The 23,701-nt window shown below is 41.2% G+C and overlaps 1 protein-coding gene across 4 annotated transcripts in view; it reads right to left on the bottom strand.

The window, feature by feature from the left end:
• Positions 1-23,701, bottom strand: part of epha7 (EPH receptor A7) — a 99,302-nt gene that overhangs the window by 58,987 nt on the left and 16,614 nt on the right. For all 4 annotated transcript variants that reach the window (XM_023952732.1, XM_023952730.1, XM_023952729.1 and 1 more), the window contains exons 4-5: positions 14,211-14,366; positions 3,826-4,161 (exon numbers count right to left, since the gene is read on the bottom strand). In XM_023952732.1, coding sequence (XP_023808500.1) covers positions 3,826-4,161; positions 14,211-14,366 — 492 coding nt within the window. The remainder of the gene's footprint in view (positions 1-3,825; positions 4,162-14,210; positions 14,367-23,701) is intronic.

Here is a 23,701-nt window from a genome sequence, read left to right on the forward strand (position 1 = left end):
CAAATATTTAATGTATCTGTACATTCTCTTCATTGAAAAACTGGAAACTTACACAAAGAGTTACCATGTAAACATTTCTGCTATGTTCTGGATAAACAACATTTTCTTTTAAATAAAAGGTCACTTGCAGCCGATGCATTATTTTCTTCCAACCAGAAGTCCACCACTGCAGAATTGCTAAATGGATTTCAACACATTACATTTTTATTAAGGGATTTTAGGATAAACAGGTGTGCATTTAGTTGTTCTTTTTGCTGTAATTCATGTTTCCAGTCTGCAGACTGGAGAGACAGTGTCCTTCAGACTGTCATGCATGTAAACATAGTCACCACTTACTAAGGAAGCCACAATCCTCAGTTTAAAACCAAACTGTCTGTTACACCAATAAACCAAATCATTGGGAAAGTGAATCGATGCGTCCCAACTGCTTAGAGCAAACTGATTAACATAAACTCACTTTCATCCAAGACGGACTGAAGCTGCATTTCAGTCTGGCTTCCAGTCTCAGCCATGAAGCAAACCTTTGTTTGCCATGGACTAACACCACCAGTCAACATTAAAATCAATTTGCACTTGTGTCGTTTCCACTGCAGACGGATTTGCACACAAACTTCTCAAACTCCGTCCCCTCTGGCTGAAGAAGTCCTACACGTGCCGGCAAACACAGGTCCTGCAGACTTTCCCAAACCGATTCCTTTTCCTGTTTCTGTGATCTACTTAACTCCGATTTTTCAAGCTTCCCTTGAATGGGCGTTGATTCCGTGAGCACTCACTAGCGTGCAGAAAGAACAAAAGGCCTTGTTTACAAGTGTGCTTGAGAAAAACTGAGGCAGGGAGCATCTTTGTTGGCTGGATTCACAATGGAGGACTGATTGAAGCGTCCTCTTAACATCTAACATAGAACAGAACCAGCACCAATGATTTTCAATAACCTTTAAGATAAAGCTGCAGAAATGGAGCTTATGGACTCGCAGCTTCTACTTTAAGTCATTTACGAAGGCACTAAGAGGTAATTAGGTTTCAGGAAACAATAAGCACTCTGCAGCTTGAGCTGCTCTAACCTGGGTCCACTCATTTGGATTGCTCCAATTAGGAGAAGCGTGAATTCCTCATCAGATTTTTACTCTCTCCCTACCATGAGTTTGTGTGAATGCCCGTCAGATGAAGATGTGTGGAGGAGCCAGAGACAGTTCCACTTTTTTCTTTAAGTTCTTTCAGTAAAAGGAGTCTCAAGAGCCTCGCCATGCAAAGGTTAATCAATTCTGAATGATGTCCTCAAAACGCTTTAACAATGTGCTCATTCTCTAATGAGGGGTCCCGCATGCAAGTCCTTCCAACGTTTTTATTTTTTGGAAAGCTTTTAATTACACAGCATTAGGTTGAGTTAATGGTTTTGAAATGAATCCACGAGGTCCATGTGTCATGCTTTATAACCTTGCACTGCATAACCAAACACTAACATGTTGTGTTCTGTCAATGGGGACAGTGCAGTTTTACTACAAATCCATAAACCAGCATCCAGAAGAGTTTTCTTACGCTCTGACCAAATGGGACACAGTGAGGAGGACATCAAAATGAAAGACCAGAGATGATCCTCGATGTGTTCTGACCTAATGTTGGAAAATAAGAGGCTTTTGCAGTTTGTTGAATTAAAACTTATGAATCCCATCAGAATCAACCGTCTTCTAACCCTGAACAAGCCTCATTAGAGTTCCAAATGTTAACGAAGCACCAAACTCTAAGAAACAGTAACTTTTTAATACTTGCTTACCTTCAAAATTATCAAAAAGTCTAATAGAAATTATTTTGTTCGGTCAACCTATTACTCTCTTGAGTTTTCTTGCATTTCTTAATAGCATCCACCCGTCTATTATCTTTCTTGTCTTTGGTTTGGGTCACATGACAGCAAACTTTCCTGACCCTTCAAGCCAATAGACAAAACCAGTCCTGGTTCTCCTCTGGCCTTCTTGCTAAATGTTTCAACTTCCTCAACTGCTTCTTGTCGATGTAGAGTAGTAGTAGCTCTAGAGTTCCTCCTGCATGTCTGCGTTTATCATCTCTAAGAGGAGACCACACCCCTCTGGTAAGCTCCAACTCAGCTCCTCAGCAGGAAAGCAAAAGGCCCTCAATGCTACAGGTGTTATCAATCAATCAGTTCATCTCAAACCCAATCTTTCATTCACTTGGAAACACAATCCTCAGAGATTTTCCACCTGTGGCAGTGATTCGTCTTCAATCTGGAGGTGGCATTCCACCCTTTCAGGCTGAACATTGTGCCCTCAGACTTGAGGGTGCTGGTTCTCATCCCAGCTGCTTATGCTTCCAGTGAGAGGTGAAGAAAGCCTCCATTCCATCCAGCAAAACGCATTCTCAACAACGTGCTTCAAACACAACACTGGCGTTGTTTGGTTTGCACATTTAATGTTTGTTTTTGTTTTTATTGTTGAACTCCAGCCTCCATTTTTAAGGGAATTATTGAGTTTTTAAGCTCTTTTCCATACAACCACAAAGTATATGAAAGGATTTATCTCTCAATAGAAACATTTAAAAATGTAAAACATTCAAGCTTAATAAAAATGAGCATCAAATTCATGAAAATTGCTAGTTCCCTGAAAATGATAAACAGCATATCTGACAGCATCAGGACAGGTAACGGTTTAATATTCCAGCAGGTTATCTGGTTAATTATGTGTTGTCAACATGCCACCTATAATTAGAGCTGACTCTGAGAGAGCATGTCCTAATTGTTTCACTTCTGCTCATGTTCTGCAGGTCCTCCTCCTGACATCTGAGCGTCCTTGGCTGTGCAACCAGCCCTCGTGGCCCGTTCCAACTCATTTTTCTGTCCTGGACGGAGCAGCGAAAAATACATAACCTCCTCGCCTCCAGCACAATTTTTCAGCCAGATTCATTTAGTGTGCTCATTTCCATTTACCCTTTACCACAAAACTTAAAAATAAATAAATAGCTGGCACTTGTAAAACAACCAAAGACTGAAAGGGACTTCCACAAAAAAAGCAGACAGCAATCATGATGATGACCAGCTGACTACAAAGGCGAGGGGTCGTTAACCAGACTCTGAAGTTAAGCATCTCACTAATGCTTCAACACACTCCCTGCAGCCTTCTTTTTAATCACCTAAGTCAGAGCACAGCCTTTTGGGCCAACTGTGTTTCATGGATGCTCAAGCATGAAAGAGGAATCTTGTTGTGGAGATCCATAAAAATAATGAATAAAAAAAGGCTCCGAAGTTTGTCACCACAAAACACGGCGTTTTAATTACAGCTAATTCCCCCGAGACGGAGCTGCAGACGCAGCACCACTTCTGTCTGTACTACTGGCATTCTGCATCACTGCTTAGCTAATAATGTGTGCCACTGCATTGCTCATATTCATATTAAATGAATCTGGCTAATATGCATAGCAGAAATTATGGATCGTATGACAGTATCCTCTTTTTTGTAAATAGGGAATCATTGGTTCCCATCTGGAAAGTTCTCAAGGACTTTCTGATCTGAGGCTTTTAAACATCATACCCTAAAAAATGTAAGTTGATCTTCAAAACATGATTCCAGAATAAATGAAACAATATTTTGTTTGTGTGTAAACCTTCAGAGAAATCTGGTTGTTCATATCCTAGATGATAACGTGAACACTCATGTCCAAATAAGTGTATCCCCTCTGTACACCAGAGAGTCTTTAAGTGCGTAAGCTTTGCATTTGTATCAGCATCAATCCTAATTCCAATGTTCCACTTTACCATATTATAGCACTGCACTGCTCACACACTGTCATCATTGAGGAGCTTGCTGTGAGAGTCTTTACCTGCTTGGCCTGTAGCAATGCGGACTGCTGCAAACAGCCTCTGCGTGCGGCTCAGGTCTGTTACTCCATTCACCGCCTCCACCTCAAAGGTGTAATTGGCGTGGGCGAGGAGGTCCGTGACCATCACGTATGTCTCCACTAATCCCGACTGAGCTGGTGAGTATCCCACATTGGGGCCACACGCTACACATTCCTCAGGCTCCCAGCTGCAGCGCCTGCAAATGACCCGGTAGGTGACGTCATTACGCCCACCGGTGTCAGCAGGCGGGCTCCACTCCAGAGTGACAGCGGTCTGGTTGATGTTGTAGACCAAGTTCTGTGGCGCTGAGGGAGGTCCTGTCAGAGCAAGCAGAGGACACGAGAATCAGACAACTGAGAGTGTGTGGACTGGATTTCCTCTTCTCTGAAAAGAAAATGAAAGGCACACGAGATGCTAGCTCCAGCCCTGGAGCCAAACTCTGACACTCAATGATAATAAGACTCAGAGAAAAGAAACAAACTAAAAAAAAAAGCTGCAGATCCACTGAGTTTGTGCAGCAGTGGGAAACAAGATCAGAGTTAGATCGTGTGTCAGTTTTAATGTTAAGGAGCAGAGACATTCAAGGATCAGTTGGTTTTTAGTTCGAATGTTTTAAATGTATGCCATTACTTTCCTCTTTCAGACTAAACTGGTGAATTTACCTAAAAGCAAAGAAAATGATAATGTGCACGTGATTCGTAAGAGCCCGTAGAACTCCTGTAGGACACCCACACAAAATACACTCTGATGCTACGCCGAACCACCGTGCAGGTAGGGCGCACTTATCACTTGAACAGCACAAACAGTCTGAAGGATTTAGGGGGTTTAAAAAAAGAATCTGTACAATCTGCCTCCATTACCCTTACTTACCCTTACATACTGTGCAACTGTTTGCTACGAACTGTTGCACACACCATGCCATAGAAACAATAAACACATGAACATTTTGACTCCATGGGCTGACTGAGCCGCCTACGATGGGGTTGTGTCGATGGACAATACCATCGTCCACCGCCACGCTGCGAGTCGACACCATAAGCCGTGGTTACCTGTGCAAAATATCTTCATCGGATCAATGGTCGGATGAGAATTCAACCATATACATGGGGCCCAGAAAAACTTTTTCCGATTATAACAAACGTTCACATGGGTCACACTTTCGGTCGGAATAAATCATTTGCACATGCGCAGTAGTTTGAAATACCGGAAGAGGAAATGAGTTCCGCCGACTGGCTACATACATACATAGATATGTCAGCTCGGTAATATGCAAGAGGATCTTCTAAACGTACTTTTATTAATGTTACGGCATTATGGTTCAAAGGCGTGGGGGATATTTTCTTGGTTCACTTTGGGTCCCTTAATACCAGTTGTGCATGTTCCAACGCCACAGCCTATTGTTACTGACCATGTCCTTCCCTTTCTGAACACAGTGTTCCATCTTCTGATGGCTACTTCCAGCAGGATAAGGCGCCGTGTCATTAAGCTGGAATCACCTCAGACTGGTTTCTTGAACATAACAATGAGTTCACTGGACTCAAATGGCTCCACAGTCACCAGATCTCAACACAATAAAACATTGGGATGTGGTGGAACAGGAATCAGCATCATGGATGTACAGCCGACAAATCTGCAGCAACTGTGTGATGCTGTCATGTCAATATGGACTAAACTCTCTGAGGAATCTTTCCAGAACCTTGTTGAATCTCTGCCACTAAGGATTAAGACAGTTCTGAAGTCAAAAGGTGGTCCACCCAAACTAGCAAGGTGGACCTAATAAAGTGGCTATTGAGTATACATCTTTTTATAGGGTAGAAATCCAAAAGGACTGATTGGATTTTTTTTTATATTAGATAACTATCATCCAAAAGTAGTAATTCTGTTGTTTGCACAATCATCTGAATAGTGAATCAAAAAATCGTATTATGATCAGAGAATTTTGTCTGCTAATAATTAGTGTTGTTTTTAAAGATTGTGAGGATGTTATTACTCTAAACAGATGCAGACGTTATCATTTCACACATTTCAGTGAAGGATATTCTGTTCCAGTTTTAGCAATCTGGTTTTTTTATGCTTCCATGTGTTCACCTGAAAGTGCTCATTTTTTGTTGTCTGGTATTTAGAGCTGGACAGACAATGTGTAGTTCATCGAGGCTTTTTAACCTTTCCAAGCAGCTATAAGAATGAGGCCAGAGAAAAGCTGTTAGAGCACACAGAAAGAAAAGCAGCCCAAACACTCCATGATAGAAGCCTCTTTTGTGTTTTTATTTGGATGTGTTATTAGCTCTTTCATGTATTTTTTTCATGTTACTGCAAGTAAACTTTTCAAGACATTAAATGCAATTTAAAATGCACCTTCTGTTGGAAGCAGATCTAGATGGGTCTGCCTCTTTTGTCACAATACCCCTCTGTTCTGATGCATGCACACAATGCTGGTGATTCATCCAGATGGGCTGGAGCCTATTTTTAAATGTAATTAACAGCATAAAATCTGCAGCTGGTGTGTAAATGACAGAGGCGCGGCTGCAGAGCCAGTTAAATAGATGACACAGACAATAAAAACACACCAAAACATGCAAGTGCCCCAGTTCCAGACAGCGGATGCACTGGTTTCCTTAGAGATCTAACATTGTATAAATAAAGTAATTATTTTTCCATGATGATTTGGTTTTTGTAATCTCTATTATCTATTAAATTTATGAACTCAGTTTCAACCTGAGTTCTATTTCACTGCCACATTTTGACAGGCAACAACAGCCAGCTCTACGGCCTCCGACGTTCACAGGTCCACAGACCGTTTGACTGTCAATGTTCACATTATGACAAAGAGATTAGCTCATCTCGTAAAAGGATAAATAACAAATTGCTGTTTTCATCTTTTCCCATCTCTGGCTGCTGGCTTTTACAGCACAGATGTTGACATTAATAAACTCCTCCAAATGACTTGTGCTCTTTGTTTATGAGCAATTGAAGAACCTTTCTGAGGTAAGCTTTTGAGGTTATATTCAAGGGAGGAACATTGCCATTCATTATATTTGTCACATCAACTTAGACAAAGTAATTTGTACATTTACATAATGCCCAAACTGCTTTTGCAATATTCTGCCTCATTAAAACTGCACTTGGTTGTTTTGCTCGTTTTGAACTAAGACTCAAGCATCCATATTCATGCAGACTGATAACTGAAAGAGCGACCTCTGGCAGGTGAAGTGGAGAAGAACCACCGCCAACACGACCAGCGATTCTAGCCTAACACTCATCCTGAGATACACGCTAACTCAACGCAAGCCCAGCCAGAGATGCATGAGCTGCAAGCTCCGCCCTCCCTACACCACATTCAGAGACCAGCCATTCAGACCATCATCCATTTTTTTCCGGCGCATCCACGCCAAGACAACATGGATTGGGTTTCCCAGGACTCCTGGCAAATGAACTAATAATCTATGATTAGATTGAAGTGAATATGTAAAAGTTGGATTTGAAATGAAAATGCAGAATGACACGTCCCTGCTTGCTTCGCTTTACCAAACTGAGACACAGCGCTCTGCAAATTTTCAAACAAGTGGCTGAGTCTGCACGTAGTGGATCCCACATACATGAAAGTAAGTTGGATGTTTTCTTCTTTAATAAATCAGTACTGGACAGACATGAGTCATAGAGGAAGATGAAGGCACTGAGCAATGCTGCAGACGTGCTTTTGACGGTGGCCATTCATGAGAAGATATGCAGCCTTCTGCATGTAAAATTGACACATCATGTGAGCTTTTTGTTTGAAGTTCAGCTCTCTTTCTGCTTCCTCCACCCGTGGCGCCTCTTTGAATCTCAGACTGTACTGCGTCTGGACTCCGGAATAGGAAACCCCTCCAGCCCAAACTCCACCTGCAGCACAGATTTATAGCCCATCCCAAGGAATCCACCGTCTCCTCATCCTACCGGCTCAAGGGCTTCTCCCTCTGCTGTTCCCCGCCCCTGACTCCCCCACTCTGTCTAATCTTTTGGTGTTCGCTCCCTCACCCTCCTCCCAGCCAAGTTTCATTTCACGGATTAGCCTATCAGAGCCTGCACAGTCTGAAATGTTTCAATCACTCGGAAGCTTACTTCCAGCTCTTCCACCTTAACCAAAGGAAAGGCGGAGAGGGGCACAGGTTGTGTGTTTTTATGTACTCAAAGAATCTGTGCATGCAAAAGTAGCATGGTGACATGATACAGGCTCCAAACAGAAACCTGGATTTTTTAGACTTTAATGCTGTGATGAAACGGCTAGGAGTTAGACTAATAATCACGAAAAATGCCCACTATGGGAAACATTACAGCACATCATCTTTAGGTCATGTTTCAAAGCCAGTCTCCACTCTGCACAGTTGTGAGACTTGAGTAAATCCAGCCTTACGGAAGGAAGAATCTGCTGCTTATCAGCCTTGAGAGGTTCTTTAGGCTAACTTAACCCTCGGCTGCCTATTAGCTGACAGGCTTCTAATTGGGGACCGGTGGGAAGAGGGGCAGCAGGGGTGAGTGGTATTCAAATCACCCATGAGGTAATCCTTACTCTACAAATGTGAGTTGTGACCCCGTGACCTCAGCTCTAATGATGTGGCGGCAGCAGAACCTAAAAGGGAAGACGAGCAGGAAGGGAAAGGAGCTCAGAGACGAGGCGCCTCCGGCTGCTGTTACCGCAAGAGCTGTAGCATCAATGCTACCTCAATACCACACCGGATTTAATATTGGATTTGCTAATCGTACACAATGCATGCTGCAAACTGGAATCCACTTAAGCCTCAGTCTTTGGAGAATGTATATTGGCATATGGAGTGGAATTAACAAATAAAAATGCCAAGCTTAGTTTGGACCGTAACTAGAGACAATACACATATTTGCTGAGCGTTTGAAAGCTCAAAGAGAAGCTTAAATGACTGCAAAAACTGCCAGAACAGCTGAAATTGTTGATGTCAAGAGAAATCTAATTGTTTTTTTGAGGCTTCATGAGCTCCTAATGACCAATTGTGTCTATAAAACAATCACTATGCACAGGCCACAGCTTACAAGTCTGAAAAAAAATGCCAGAGTAGCAAATACCAAATTCCAAATATGATGACAAGGAATGTCATAAAAAAGCCAAACATCAGGAAGTTTAAAGTCCCACTCCAACCATTTTTCGATCCATTTTCAGAGCTTCCTCATTAGTCTTTTAATTATAATTATTACTAGGGCTGGGTATCACCAATAATTTCCAGAATCGATTTGATTGGATTCACCAGAGGCTGGATCAATTTGTTTTTAGTTTTGAATTTACATGATTTAGACATTTAGACATATTTGTTGAGAAATACATTACAAATATTTAGGTTTTTAAGATATTCATATGGATCTGATACAGTTCACATACTGTAAAATGTATTAGTGAAATAATAAACCAATGAGTTCCTTAACACCATACAGTGTTAGATGTTTCCTCAAACGGAGAAGCTCCAGCAAAAATGTGCAGATCATTAACGTTGTAAAGGCCCTTTAATATCTACCTTAAAGTAAAGGGAAAATGATTACGAGCTAAGTTGAACAGAAAAACGAACACAAAAAAAAGGTAATTTGTATTAAAACTGAATTCTTTGAAAAACAAAGCTTCTGAGGGCGGAGGACATCCAGACACATGGTGCCATTTGTGATTAATTTCAGAGCCAACTGGCTTTATTTGCATGGCCTCATCTGATTACAGCATGGACACACACACTAGCTATGATTTACATTGAATTTACATGTACACTACCAAAACAAGGACAGTGGCAACAGGAATTCCACTGCATTATCAAATCTGCATTGCATTCCATGCAAATCTGCACATCTCCAAAGCAAATAACTGCCCAATCACAACCACGGGATAAGCCTCTCCAAAGACATTTGATCACCTTCAGATCCCATTTCCACAATTTGTTTTATCATTCTCTCGCATAAAATCCATTCTTCCATCCCCCTAAAATAATTCTGTGACCTAAAGATTTCAGAATGGAAAAATTCTAAAACCAGAACACAAACCCACAACTCAGTGACATACATCAAACCAAAACAGAGAAAATCTATCATTAAACTATGAGACAGTTTTCTTTTATAGTTAATGTATTTTAATGAAACATAATACAACGTTTAGCTGTCAAAAAAAAAAAAAAAAAAAAAAACTACATATTTTCTGTAGAAGAGAAAGATTTTCAGATTGGACAGGATGGCACTAAAACTGACTGGATGGAACTGAAGTTGAACTAAGTCTTTTACTAAACTTACCTGATTTCCATTGATTTGACCCAAAAAGAATATTCTAAAGATTCAAGATGAAACAGAAATTACTCAAACACTTGACCTATACAGTAGTAGTTCTTGTGTGGCCCTAACCAACCCAATAACAGCATTTCTGACCCAGTCCTTTTTTTTGTCTTTGGATGTTGTTGCACTGATTAACTTAAAAGAAAAAAAATCTTTACATTTAGCCAGTAAAATTGTCAGATAGCCTCATTTGACACCTAAAATGACAACCATGGTTAGACCCAGCCCGTGACCTTTGTGCCACATCTGTCCCATAAAGCATTTGCCAGGGTCGTAACCGAGTCACTGGTTCCAAAGTTAGCCCACGAGGCCCAAATATGTCCGCTATCTTGGAAGCCAGATCGAGCCTCAGATGGGCGTCAACTTGTTGAGGCTGCACATTTTTTTGGGGGTGCGGCAAAGGGGGGTGGGTGGCGCAGATGACTGCTCACAAATACCCTTTCAGCCCGTGGCTCGCCCCAGCGCCGCTCCCAGCTGTCGCATGATTGATGCCCCACTCCCCAGCCTGTCAACAGCTCCAGCCTGCGCCTTTCCTCTGAGGAAAATACCTCCTAATGGCGGTCCACCAATTCTCCTCTTCTCACTGTTTATTTGCATAAGAAAGGCAAACACTGAACAAACAAAAGCATCTATTCCCGCCGCCCCCTCTCAACACATGCCACTTGGGAAACCATGTATTTGGGGCTTTATTTTATTTTATGTGTTTTGGAACGTCCTCCCTCATCTTTATTCAGGATGGATTTGCCTTTTCATGTGTCCATGTTACATCTTCATCTCGTTTTCTCTGGATGTAATCCTGGTAAGACACATCCTTAATCTGTGTGTGCCACAGATCCCTCGCACGGATTTCCCAGGCCCTTGGATTTGGTAGCTCTACACCGCTCTGCTTCAAAAGAAATGTGTCAATCAAGTTCCTTCAGGCAGCGCAAATTCATTCGGTGTTCCTACTTTTGCTGAATAAGCCACGACAAAAGGAAATCACGGTGACTATTGATCACGCTGACTTAATTTACTCGAGAACTGGGAAAACACTGCAAAAAGCTGTGCTGGGTGACTGATGAGCATAGCGACATTGAAAATACATATTTACATATAATGGTGTGGGGTCATTAAGTGTAGCCCAAACTTAATGAAAATGAATAATGGAAAGTATGCATTAGGCAACTTCAGTAATTACTGCACAACTTGGCCAAGGTGATTACCCATGGGGGAACAGCCAGAGGACACAGCGAGAAGAGAAACTTTCTCCTGCTCTAAGCGCCGTGTGCGAGCGCCGCCCTTGATTGGTGGGGGTTGCTGGAGTGAAGCGTTAACATCCGATTAGGATGGTTAAAGAAGTGAGTAATGGAGCTGTCTTTTCGAGCAAGATCTTGATGGTTGCCACTGCGCTATATCGAGATTGGTAGCTTGTTGTCAGAGGCTGGCCTCACGTTTGCTCAGCTTGAGTTATGCCCTCCTCTCTGGCAGACACTGATAGGAACTTATGGGGATTTAAGTAAAGCAGGAAAAATAAAGGCTGAGGAGCTGCCTAAACATGCTCAAACTGAGGTCACTGAAGGGTGTGGCCCACAGTATTTCATTAGTGCTATGCATATGGTGAATCACTTTAGTCCAAGACGTGTTAAATGATTGCTTAAAGGGAACATCTGGGCAGCAGTGAGTCAGTCACACAACATTACTCTTAAGGAAGATGTCAAACTTTTTCCTTTACTGTCTCGGCAGAGATTCTGTTCAGCATATTCTATGTAGGAAGGACAAATTATCCACAAAAAGACGTGATTTGTAAGGAAACGTTTGCAAGAATGTTTGGTCCTTAGCTCAGTTAGCAAATGCAAAGCTGAGTGAAAAGAAATATTTACTTTGCAATGAAACAGAGTATTAAAGTGAAACGCAAATAGTAAAGCTCTTGTCTTCTTTCCTAATATTCCTGCTGAGATACAGATGTTAATGCAACCAGAAGGCCTTTAGATGGCGTGTAACAATGCTGGAAGCACTGCTTTAACTCCAGGCAAGTTTAGCTGTTTCTTTTTTTTTTGGATTTTGGAAACATTGTGCCAAGAAATGATTGAACATGAAATATCATCAGCATAATGTCATGACTGCATGACTGCGGGAACCTGCAAGTAGAAGCAACGCAATCAGAACCCGCATGAAAAAAAGCCCTACAGCCAGAAGATCTCAAATGCCAGATGGCAAACTTTGCTAAGCAATATCTTAACCTTAAAATACCCACAAAATAAAGGAAAAGGAACAGAAATAGAGGTAACAATAATGAAGTAATAACTGCAAACCCTTGAGCTGATGCCAACATCCAAACAGAGACCAGCACAGCCTTCAGCAGCTGCTGCAGGTCCTGTATCAATTGGCCCTACACTGTTGGTAGTTGACATATTTGTATGAACATTTTTAGAAAACTGTGACTGAAATTCAGACAACTCTTCCAAGTCGGTACTTGGACAGGTGAGAAACAGAAATTGAAAATAAAAAGAAGCCACGTTCACATTTAATCATGGAGATTTTAAATCCCTGTTAAAGAAAAATAAACTGTTTTAGGGTTATTTTAAATGATGTGGATCAGTGTATAGCTATCTACAGTTGGAAATGGACATTTTTATCTACTAAATTTTCTGTAAAGAACTGTTGAAGATATTGAGGTTCAGTACAAACCTTAAGAAGAGCACCGTATGACAACAAGACAATTATACTCCTTTATACTCTTACCTACTAGTATAGAATGTATACACTACATCAATCACATGTCTTTCACATAAATGTCATGAATATACTGAGGTGATGCGACAGCTGTGAAAACTGATTCTTGGATTACTTGGGGGAGAACCAAAGTAAACTAACGGAAGTAAATGATGTAAGTAAAACAACTGCAAGAAGCTAATAAACAGTCTTTGGTATAATTAAAGGTGCAAAAATAATTAAAGAGTTTAAAAACTTGTAACAGAATGAACAAGGCGTAGTGAAGAAGCAAAGACACTGATTACTGAATAAGAAAAAAAAACATTTGTGGTTCTAAGCAATGTTCTTTTTTGTGCTTTTACCCCAACTTGGTCAGGCAATATCATCACCTAGTAAGCAATGTTTGAAATGATGGGATTTTCCAGGGACTTGAGCTTTCTTCAGTCTTAAGTTGGCTTTTTTCAACATGTGAATTTTATTCAGAAAATAAGTGAATCATGAAATGACAAAACATAAAAAAGAAACCCAAAAACATTGTAATGTGGAATTTAAAGGCTCCAGCTCAAGCTCTGACTGGTGACGCTTTCTCTTTGGTTTGCTGATGTGGTGCAAAGACAAGCTAGAACGCCTCAAAATCGAACAATTTTCCTTGCGTAACATTTCCTGCAGTCGCAAGCACATCAGGAATTCTGACTTGGCCTACTTTGTGAGAAGAAGAAGCACAAGTCATGACTGCACACTTCCTGCATATGCATGCATGCACTATCAGCATTTTGAAAAAAATGAAATATTTTAAAGAAGTCCTTGAGAGACACAACTGGGTTTGACAAAAAAAACAGGGTCCTGCGATGCATCAGGAGGAGAGAGAAGCTGCACACATTTGGCTTTAGGGCTCCTGTTTGCCTGCAGAGATAAAGCAGGTGAACAGTAGCTGACAACTAAGTAACAATAAATAAACCAGCAGCCTTTTGAAATAAACATGTTTAAGAAAGGTCTTTGGAAGCAAACAAGCCCAAGCCATGCAGACCAAACCCCCCATCCTGTGTAAATAAGCCATCAATGGCTGTCACTGGCCTGTTCCACAGGCCGGGACAAAGCTAGGCTGCTGCGTAGGCTGCCACTGCTGACTCAAATTGCAATCTTTCAGACGGGAAATGGCAAATTGCTCTTCTCATCATTAGCAACCAGCAAAAACAGAAAACAGACACCCGAGCCTGCAAGCCTAATTATGATGACACACCGGGAAGCAGAGGAACGCTCAGGAGCACATCTGGGCCTCCATGAGGCCACTGCCGGATGACTAAACCGGTCTGGAGTGGCTTGTTTTTTCCCCTCACATGTTTACCCGGCAGCATGGCAGACTTACTTGTGCACGCCACAGACGGAGGATCAGAAAGCGCGCGGTAGTAGCCGTCCTCGCAATCGCAGCGCCAGGAACCTTCCCGGTCGTTGAAGCTGTGTGCTGGGCAGCGAGAGCACTGCAGGTCCTGGGAGGAAGACTTGTAGAAACCACGACCACAAGCTGTGGGGAAAAGGAAAACAAAATAAGTAAAAAATACTTCTGTCAGGCATCTGGTTTGCTATTTTCACCAGCATTTAGTTTCAATAGCAATTAAAAAACACTTAAGAGTTCTGATTAACCTGCAAATGTTTCGCTTGAGAAAAAAGCATCAAGACTAATACTCCCGAGCCTGAGGTGATCGCTTTCATTTGCTTTTGTTACTGCTTCAATCAACAGTAACAGGAATAGAAGATAATGATGGAAAACATTGACAAGAACAAAAATAGGTGCTTATAAAGAACAATAGCAGCTGCAGATGAATTTAATTTGGACTGACCTAACTTCTGATCACTGCCACCCTGTTAGGAAATCCATCAGCATGTTCAATGTTAAAACAAAACGCCATCATCAAAACTGCCTTCGAAAAAATGACTCCAAACGTGTGATAAGACTTTTCTCAAATCACCTTTAAGAATGTGTTCCTGGTAACCAAAGCTGGATTAAAACATGAGGAACAATTAGGTAGTAAAGCCCCTTGACTTAACTAAGTGCAATTTACAGGACAAGGAGCTATTGTAGTTGTAGAGGCTAAAATACAAATTAAGAAAAAATAAAACACTTATAACTACTGATTTTGTCAGCTTGTGTCATCCAGACAAGACTGAATATAGAGTGTTTTACAGATTTATTTACATCAGCAGAGACACAACAAGGAATATTTTATCCTGTGTGCTATCCTATGGGGTCCAGATGACCCGATCCTTCTATTGACGTGTTCTTCCTACCATGACAAAGGTGGATAAAGGTGGAAAGATTTCATGTACGGTAATCCATGGACACCAGTGAAGATCACAAATCATTGAAGAAAAAAGGTTCTAGTGGGTCTAGATGACCCAACTCCCAATGTTAAAGTGCCTAACAAGGGTTACACAAATTTGATTGTAGTAATTGGGGTATTTAAGGTAAAATACTATACCCCTGAAGTGCGAATCACACCAACAAATCACTCAAAGCAAATCATGTTAAAGATAAAAATGACCATTAAAAAGCTAAACAAAAGATTGCAGCAACCAAACAAGCTAATTGACGGACAGGTGGACTCTGGAACCGTCCAACTGATGTGCTGTGAGTAGACCTCTAGACTCCTCAACCACAAGAGAAGAACCAAATCAGACAAAAAGGAATGCTTAAAGTTTCTGGCAAATGCTAAATAGGTGAAGTTGATGTGGAACCTTTGAGAAATGTTGCCACTTCTTATGTGTAAACCATTTATTGGATCATTTTTAGGACGTTTTTGTCCAGATGCGGTCAAACTTGCTTATGCCATTCTGGTCTTCATGAACAAACGGTCAACATTTCTGTGCACTGGAATTTAAAAATATATACAATAGCTATTAATCCTGACTTTAATTGACTGAAGTAATGATACTATTTGCTTTTAAAATGTACTTGATCTGTTTTTAAATGGTACGAAATTGAAAAAAACATTTTCAATTCCCAAACTTTGTGTTCACTCTGGATCTTTTTCACTGATGACCTCAGGAGGATTTCCCAGTCAGTAAATGTCTCTAGGAAATTCACCTCCTTTCGCAAACGAGGTCTGAAGGCGTTACACCTGAGTTCCCACCACAAAGACGACAAGACAGAACAAACCACCGTGCTCTCATCCTGCACCCGCCGCTGTTTGACTGCAACAGCACCAGGAATGTCATACGACTGCAACGCCACCAGAAAGAAAAGACTACAACCTGGGAGGAAAATAACAAGACTGTTTTTAATCTGATGACATTTTTAGAAGATCTGAGAGAAAACTGCCCAAGCACAGATAAGCTTCACATAAAGAAGATGGATCAGTGAGTGTTTCACCTTCAGCCACGTGCATAAAAAAGCTCCAGGCTGCTGATCTGATTAATCACAAAAGATGTATCTGCGCCTGCATGCAGCGATAGCAGTTCAGGACTTCTGCTCTTGAACTGCACTCACTTGTTGCCTATTTTTGATAGGACTGATTCACAATGCATGTCTCAGTTAATGGACAAATGTCAATCACCCGCATAATTTCTCAAACAAGAATTCTGCACTGCCTCTTGAGCAATGGCAATAATATCTGTTGATTTCCCCCCCTGGCTCTTTTTTTTCCCCTTTTATTTCCTTAAGTTCCACCTCTTTTTGATGGATCCCAAACAGAAGAATCAGAGCTTTTGTGGTGGAGGTTTGAGTATCTCCGTTTCAGTGACATGAAAGTCCTGTCATTCTCCATTTATCGTAGTGCCCCAGCCTCGTGAAACAAGACCTTTTCCTTCCAGGAGGAGAAACCTGGTTGTTTTATCTTTAATCTTTACCTTTATGAGGCCATAATTGAAAACAGACCCACAAGGAGTCTGTAAGCCTCATTGCTGACGGTGCAAAATGTCTTCGCAAAGTTATTGAGAGCTTCCTCGACATATGTAGCTGCTTTGTGCTGCATTTACAGCTCTGATGAGCAATAACATTAAGCAAACTAAGTCATCGCTAAAAAATTGGGGTATTTGATAAGTAAAAAATGCAAAGCCAAAATTAACCACAGAAGAAAAAAGTTTCTGTGAACTGACTGGATCCTACCCTGGGCCCTGTATCATCTGCTCTTCCTCACTACTCCACCATTACCAAAAAGTCTTTTTTTTTCTTGATATGATCATCTCTGTTATGTGCCGTGGACTGGTACTTTCCCTTTTTTGTATCTGGAAATTCTAAATCTTCACTGTTTAGTTAGTGTCAGTCTGTGGCCCACAAAGTTTCTGTGTATTCACACCAAGGTGGGTCTAATTATGATCTAATTTTTAAATCAGAGAGACATCCGAGTTCTGATGAGCTTCCAAACCTTCCAAAAATGTAACCATCTGAGAAACAAACTCTGCTGTGGATCATAAAAGGCCCTAAAGATTAGGTATTTGTGAATGTGCCTTACACGAGTCAATGTTTGTATAATGGCAGCATGGCTATGAAACTAATTTCAGTGACGTTTTTTCAAATCAAACTATGATCCAAAACAAATCGGATCTCTTCAATTCCATTTGCATTTGGTAAATCAGAAGTGGATCTCTCTTTTCCCCACTTTGTGTAGCTGATACATTAACAAATAATGGTTTTAAGGAGCCTATTACAACACAGGTGATCACAGTCACACCAAGAGGGTTCTCCCCTCACACAGTACTGGCCTTCTCCTGCTTTCAAACCTATCTAATCTGTTTTAGGTGGTCTTTGTTGCCTGCTACCACTTTGCAACCTGTCTGACTGCCTGTGCCTGTTGTTCCACTGAGCTTTACCGTTAACCTGTTCCCCCTACACCAAGAAAGAAAGAAATATCTGATGTCTGTTTTTTGGAAGTCACGCTTGTCCCTTTCCTCAAGCTCTCAAGCCAGTTTCCACCATGCTTTTTTTCACTCAAGGTGTGTTTACCAGGTTGCCCAGCTGGGTTTGGCACCCGGAAATGTTTACAGAGCCAACAAGGCGGCAAATGAAGTCTCAAAAATGGAACATCTGTATGACACGGGCGGTAAAGTGTTTGTGGGGCTCTCACCACCACTGGCAGCGCGTTGAGTGACAAGTAAAAACAGAGCCGGCCCGGCCCAGCATTCCAGTCCCAGCAGCAGCACCCTGATGCGCTGATGGCGACTCGTCTTTTCTTGGCACCAGATGCTGAAGAGAGGCTCTCACATGAGATGATGGTGAGTGAGAGCTCCTTTGTCATCTTTCCCTGCAGCTACACAGGCAATTACAACAAATATGTTCACCCAGAAGCTCTCTGAACTGACAAGATGACTGACACCTTAGCGACAAACTTTGACACAAGAGCACGTAAAAACAAAAAGCAAACTCTGCTGCTCACAATGACTTTGGCAATCCAGTCTGTTCCACTGGCAAAGTGTTTCAGGGACTCTGTTTTGAGGAGATCGATTTTTTTCAGTTAGCTTTTCTTGCAGAGATAAATGTTGACTGCAGGCTTGCTTGTTAACAAGAGACCTGGACCAAACACAACAGCAAGCCTATTTATGACACAGAGAGACCTTAGAAGTTTAACTGAGAGCCTTCCATTCTAGCCACCTCAAAGGCCACATCTGTAATGGCTGCTTAGTGGTCATTTGGAGACATCAGCAATTTAACAGACAGAAGACAAGAAGGCTGAGAAAGTAGAGGTCCAGTGATAATCACGCACTCTTGTGACCATAATGCCTCAATGGAAACCCAAGAGAAAAACGAAAAGCCCTTATCTCATGCAGGCACTCAAACACAAACAAAAGATTTCTACATTTCTGCTACAACTCTGTTTATTTTCTTTTTGTCTGAGCTCAGTGTCTTAGCAATTTTGGGAGCAAAATCTAGTTTAGTCTGTTTTTTTTTAGGATTTAGCTCTGCATTGATTACAGCCAAACAGTTCCAATCCTTAAGCACAGCTAAAAATCCAACAAGATTTCTCATAAATGCTCTTCAGATCTCAGTTTTAGAGCAATGACTCTTAAGGTCATAAAGTAGAATTGATTGTAGAGTCATAGAAAAGTAGCCTGTAAAATATGAAATTGTTTTTCTTGATCAAAAATAATATTTTGGGGTTTTTTTTGTTTTGCTTTTTAGGGCTGGTCGATATGGCAAAAAAAAAAAATAATCTCAAATTTTCTCTCACTGAATTAGATTTCTGATTTTAATCTTTTTTTATTTTTTTTACAAAGTGCAACTAAAAACAAGCTGTAAAAACAATGCAGAGGGTGTTTTGTGGGATGCTGCTTGCTTGAGCCTCTCAAAGACAGCAGCACGTTTCACACTGAGGGTCTTTGTTTCAGATGTTGAAAGAAAATCAGTCGTACTCCCACTTTTGGTAACAACAGCCTTAAAGTAGATTTTGCAGTGTGCTTTGTTCCTCCAAGCCTGAAGTGACAAAACCGAATCAGTTCCATAGAACTGAAGAAACCGTTCCTGGTTTTGGAAACAAGCTCTTCTTTGCAAGTTATCATTTTAACTTAAATTTATCGATAAAATGAATTTATTGCCCCGCCCTACTTTGATTTAAAAAAGATTTCCAAGACACTAACTGAGATAGATACATCACCTGTGACCTGCAGTGCTTAGAGACCTTCTTGATGTATCTCTTCTTAAATTGGGATCCATTAAAAAGCAGGCTATTCCTGGGTAAGATGACACCCTCTTTGGCATTTGAATATCATATTAATCTCCAGTGAATAACAGCGGACAATCTTAAAAAAAAAGATTTTAGAATCATTCATTTTTTTCATTTTTTTTTCTTAACCGTTTTATCCCTTTCGGGGTCACGGGGCTGCCGGAGCCTATCCCGGCCACTTGTAGGCGAAGGCAGGGGGGACACCCTGAACAAGTCGCCAGTTTGTTGCAGGGTAGAATGTCCTCACTCACACACCCATTCACTCCCGCACTCACACCTATGGTCAATTTAGAGTTGCCAATTAACCTATGAAGCATGTTTTTGGATGGTGGGAGGAAGCCGGAGACCCCGGAGAAAACCCACGCATACACGGGGAGAACATGCAAACTCCACACAGAAAGGTCCCCCACTGATGTTCTGTTTTTCACGTCCCCCAGCCAGGACTTGAACTGGGGGCCTTCTTGCTGTGAGGCAAGAGCGCTAACCACTGCGCCACCGTGCAGCCCGATTTTAGAATCATAAAAAAAAATTACAAAAAGAATAGAAGGCAAAGACTAAGTAAGAATGAGCTGAAGTCTGATTAAGGTCAGCATAAAATAAACCAATAAATAGAAGTAGTATAGTGTTGCATTTTAATGAACCCAAAGAGCCAACATTACCAATCAGCTGAGTAACAGCAGAAACATTCAAAGGAGGCACCCTTCCTAATTTTTCCAGCTACTTCCATCAAGCAGGAGGAAGCTAGTAAGATTTTATGAAGTTTACGCTCGCTTATGAGGTTTCAAAATACCAATATGTGTAATAACATCATAATAGAAGACAAAAAAAGAAAAATATTTTGTCAGGGTCGTATTAGAACACAGAACCTAATTTTAACATGCTTACATATGTGCTCCACATGGCTCATGTTGGTCTAAAAAACTTAATTAGTCAAGTAGATGTGAAGAGCAGAATATGATCTAGAGATTAAAAATAAAAAAGATGTGGATACCAAAAACCCAGATCATGTACTGGCGCCAGCACCAAAAAAAAAAAAAAAAAAAAAACTCAAACGACACCCTGGCCCTTTGAGGAACTGAAAACTAACCCCCCTTATTTGCTTACAAGCCACAAATCCAATCAAGCTTTAAATCCTGATTGCTGCTGAGCACAGAGGGACCCAAATGGTCCAAGCAGGACATCTAGGATATTGAATTTCCCCTCATCTGTCTTAATATTGCTGTTTATGAGGATAGAAGGAGCCTAAGTACGGGAATGTGGGAGATTCTCTTTGTTTTCTGCAGACTGCCAAGCCAAGTGAGAATGTCTGGAGTGGTTCTCTCCGTCTCCGCGGTCCTCACATGATGAGTCCTGTCAAGGCCGGGCCTCCTCACCCCTCTCCTCCGGCTGCCCTCCCGTCCGGCCTGATTATGTGTTAAATCCGCCCGAGTGTCGGGATGGATGGGGAAGGAATGTGTGCTGAAGGGAGCCGAGCGGGGCTGCAGAGACCCGGGGAGAGCAGGCTGGAGATAGCACCCCATTAGTGTGATAAAAGAGGAGGAGGGAGGAGGGCGGCCGACAAGACCAACATGCAGGCCCAATGCTGATGAATACCAGGTGGAACAGTTCGAATGTGATAAAGAAAACTATTTATTCTCTTGTTTTTTTTGAAAAGCTCATTGCCTTCAATAAAGTGCTCACTAGATAAGTCTTCAGACAGTGTGGATCCCATCATTAACTTTTTAAATCTGCATTTCCCTTTCTCTTCTTGGGATTTTGACATTCTACATCTGCGTTTTTGCTGTTTTAAGACTTCTGAAATCAATACGTTACCTGATTTTTCAAACATGTGCTGTCAGCTGATCAGTTTCAGCAGATGAAGGGCGTGGGATGCAGACAAAATGCTGGCTGCCGATACACAAGGCAGCTTTATTGCAGATGTTTCTCATTTATCAAGGGGAAACTAAAGTTTTTAGAAAGCAAGGCTGAACATTGGCGATAAGAAGACTACTCTAAAACTTCGAGGGCTTATTGTGCCTGAGCTAATTTTGGGAAAATGCTCAAAAGGGATAGTAGCTTTTAAGTGGGTCTTCCTTGATAACCATCTGATTCTAAAAGGGTCTCTTATCAAAATGTGGATTCAAAAGTGCTTAGTGAATTAGCTAAATTGGTCAAGAACATAGGGTAATCAGACCTTCAACCTGTGGTCAGATAGTACTCCAGAGGAAAACCTGACATTTTTACTTGGCAAGTGGGAGGAACAGGGGAGTTAACGGGGGGGCAGGCAGCTCAATTCTTCTCCTTTTGGCAGGTCATTCTGTTTTCCACACCCAAGCAGCTGCACAAGCCGAAGCTGAACCAAATGAAAATCATTAGCCACCTGAGAGAAAAGGGCCGATCCATCCTTTTAACTCATCTGATCACTTCGATCACTCTGTAACCCAATGCTAATGCTGTCATAAACACTCTGCGTCAGCTGTTTCAAGACACCTCGCTGGATGTTCTGACAAGCATGAAATGATATTTAAAAGCCCAAGTCCTACTTTATGTTTTTCAGATTTACTTTTGGGCGTACGATTAAGAGCGTGACCGTGTGCTATGACTACAGAGGGACGTCAATAGCTCACACAGAGCTTATTTCTTATGCATTAATGTTGCCCAGGGCCTGCGTGCATTGCTCTGATTAGATGTGACTTATGTTCTTTGCCTCAATAAATACTAGGCCTCGGCGTGGACATTCATCAGGCTCTGTTTACTGGCTTTTTATCCACACTGAACTATGGCTGCATCTTTTTTATAGACTAAAGCCTGTGGTGCTTTCCCCTGCAATACACGAGGCCCTACATCTCTTTATTTAGTCAATTCAGAGCAAGATACACAAAGAGTGAAAGTGGTCTTTTCGTTCTGCTTTAAAAACTAGTGATGGCTCAATTTACGCTATCTTATGGGTGAAGTAAAGAGTTTTACAGCTTCAAAATATTCAGAGAAATAAAGGTTTAAAAAGCCCTGAGGCACCTCCTTTTTGTGCATTGGCTTCCATCTTTTGTGTACCTTGGTTATTATTTTGCTGTAATAAGCATAAAGAATTTGGGTTTTTGTATTCACTTCTACTCGGCTGATGGTACACCTACTGTACATCTGAAGCTTTTTAAATCAATGACCATTTTTTTCCACTCAAACAGCTTTAGGGTAAAGGGACACTGCATAATATGCGGAATCCAGTATTTACTGTACATGTGGATAAAGCACCTTTTGCAAATGCTAGAGTTAATTAAGGCAGTGCACAATATGAAACTTTGTACTTTTGTTTTTGAGTACATGAGTTTCTGTTGGTTAACATCAGGCAAAAGAATATGCTGATGACACCCTTGTTTACTTTGATTTAAAACATGAGAAAACAGATTCTTTGTTTTTTAAGTATTAAACTTGTGTTCCTTTATTATTAATATTTTAGTTGCTTCTGTAAAAGGGGTCTCCACATATGGAAATCCACACATACTTTTTGAATGCCAACCAAACCTGGTCTCAAACATTTCTACTCATAAGTTTAGTAGTAGATATAAGTCTCTGGTTCACAGAGCTTTTATTCAATAGTTGTAATACCTTTTGCCTTCTGTTTTAAGGTTTTAAGGTTTAAATCTTCATGATTGTCTCATTGATTACTTTTCAAATGTGTCCTGTATTTCTTTATTTTACTTTGTAAAGCATCTTTTTGTGCATAAATATTTAAAATAAAGTTGAACTGAGTTGAGACCCACTATTTTCCTTCAATATAAACATAACATTGAATGAAGTTGCTTCTGGGAGCCAGACATGTTCGTATCCCACCTCTGACAGGTGAGCTGCCCACCTGTGAAACAGTGACAGAGAACTAAAAGAGAAAGAGGCTGTGTTCATAGAACAGATTCAGTTTCAAACGCCATCCAAAGAAGCTGATCCCGAACAGTGACACCTCCCCTGGGCTCTGGGAGAAGGACGGAACCAAGGACGCAGCGACACAAAGACCAAAATCCGTAATAGAAGGAGCTGCTGAAACACATAGTAAACCCTTTAATATGATGTCACATTACACTGGATCCTATCCCACCCTGAGCATGCTTGGAATGGCTCTATGTAGCTGCTGCCACTCTCCACACATCCACACAACTGAGCCATTCATCCAAGGTACCTGTGCTTAGCAGCAGATAAGTAGCTTTCCACAAGAAACAAAGAGAAGATTAGCATT

This window comes from Oryzias latipes, chromosome 24 (genome assembly GCF_002234675.1).
Source record: "Oryzias latipes chromosome 24, ASM223467v1".
In the NCBI taxonomy this organism is placed as follows: Eukaryota; Metazoa; Chordata; class Actinopteri; order Beloniformes; family Adrianichthyidae; genus Oryzias; species Oryzias latipes.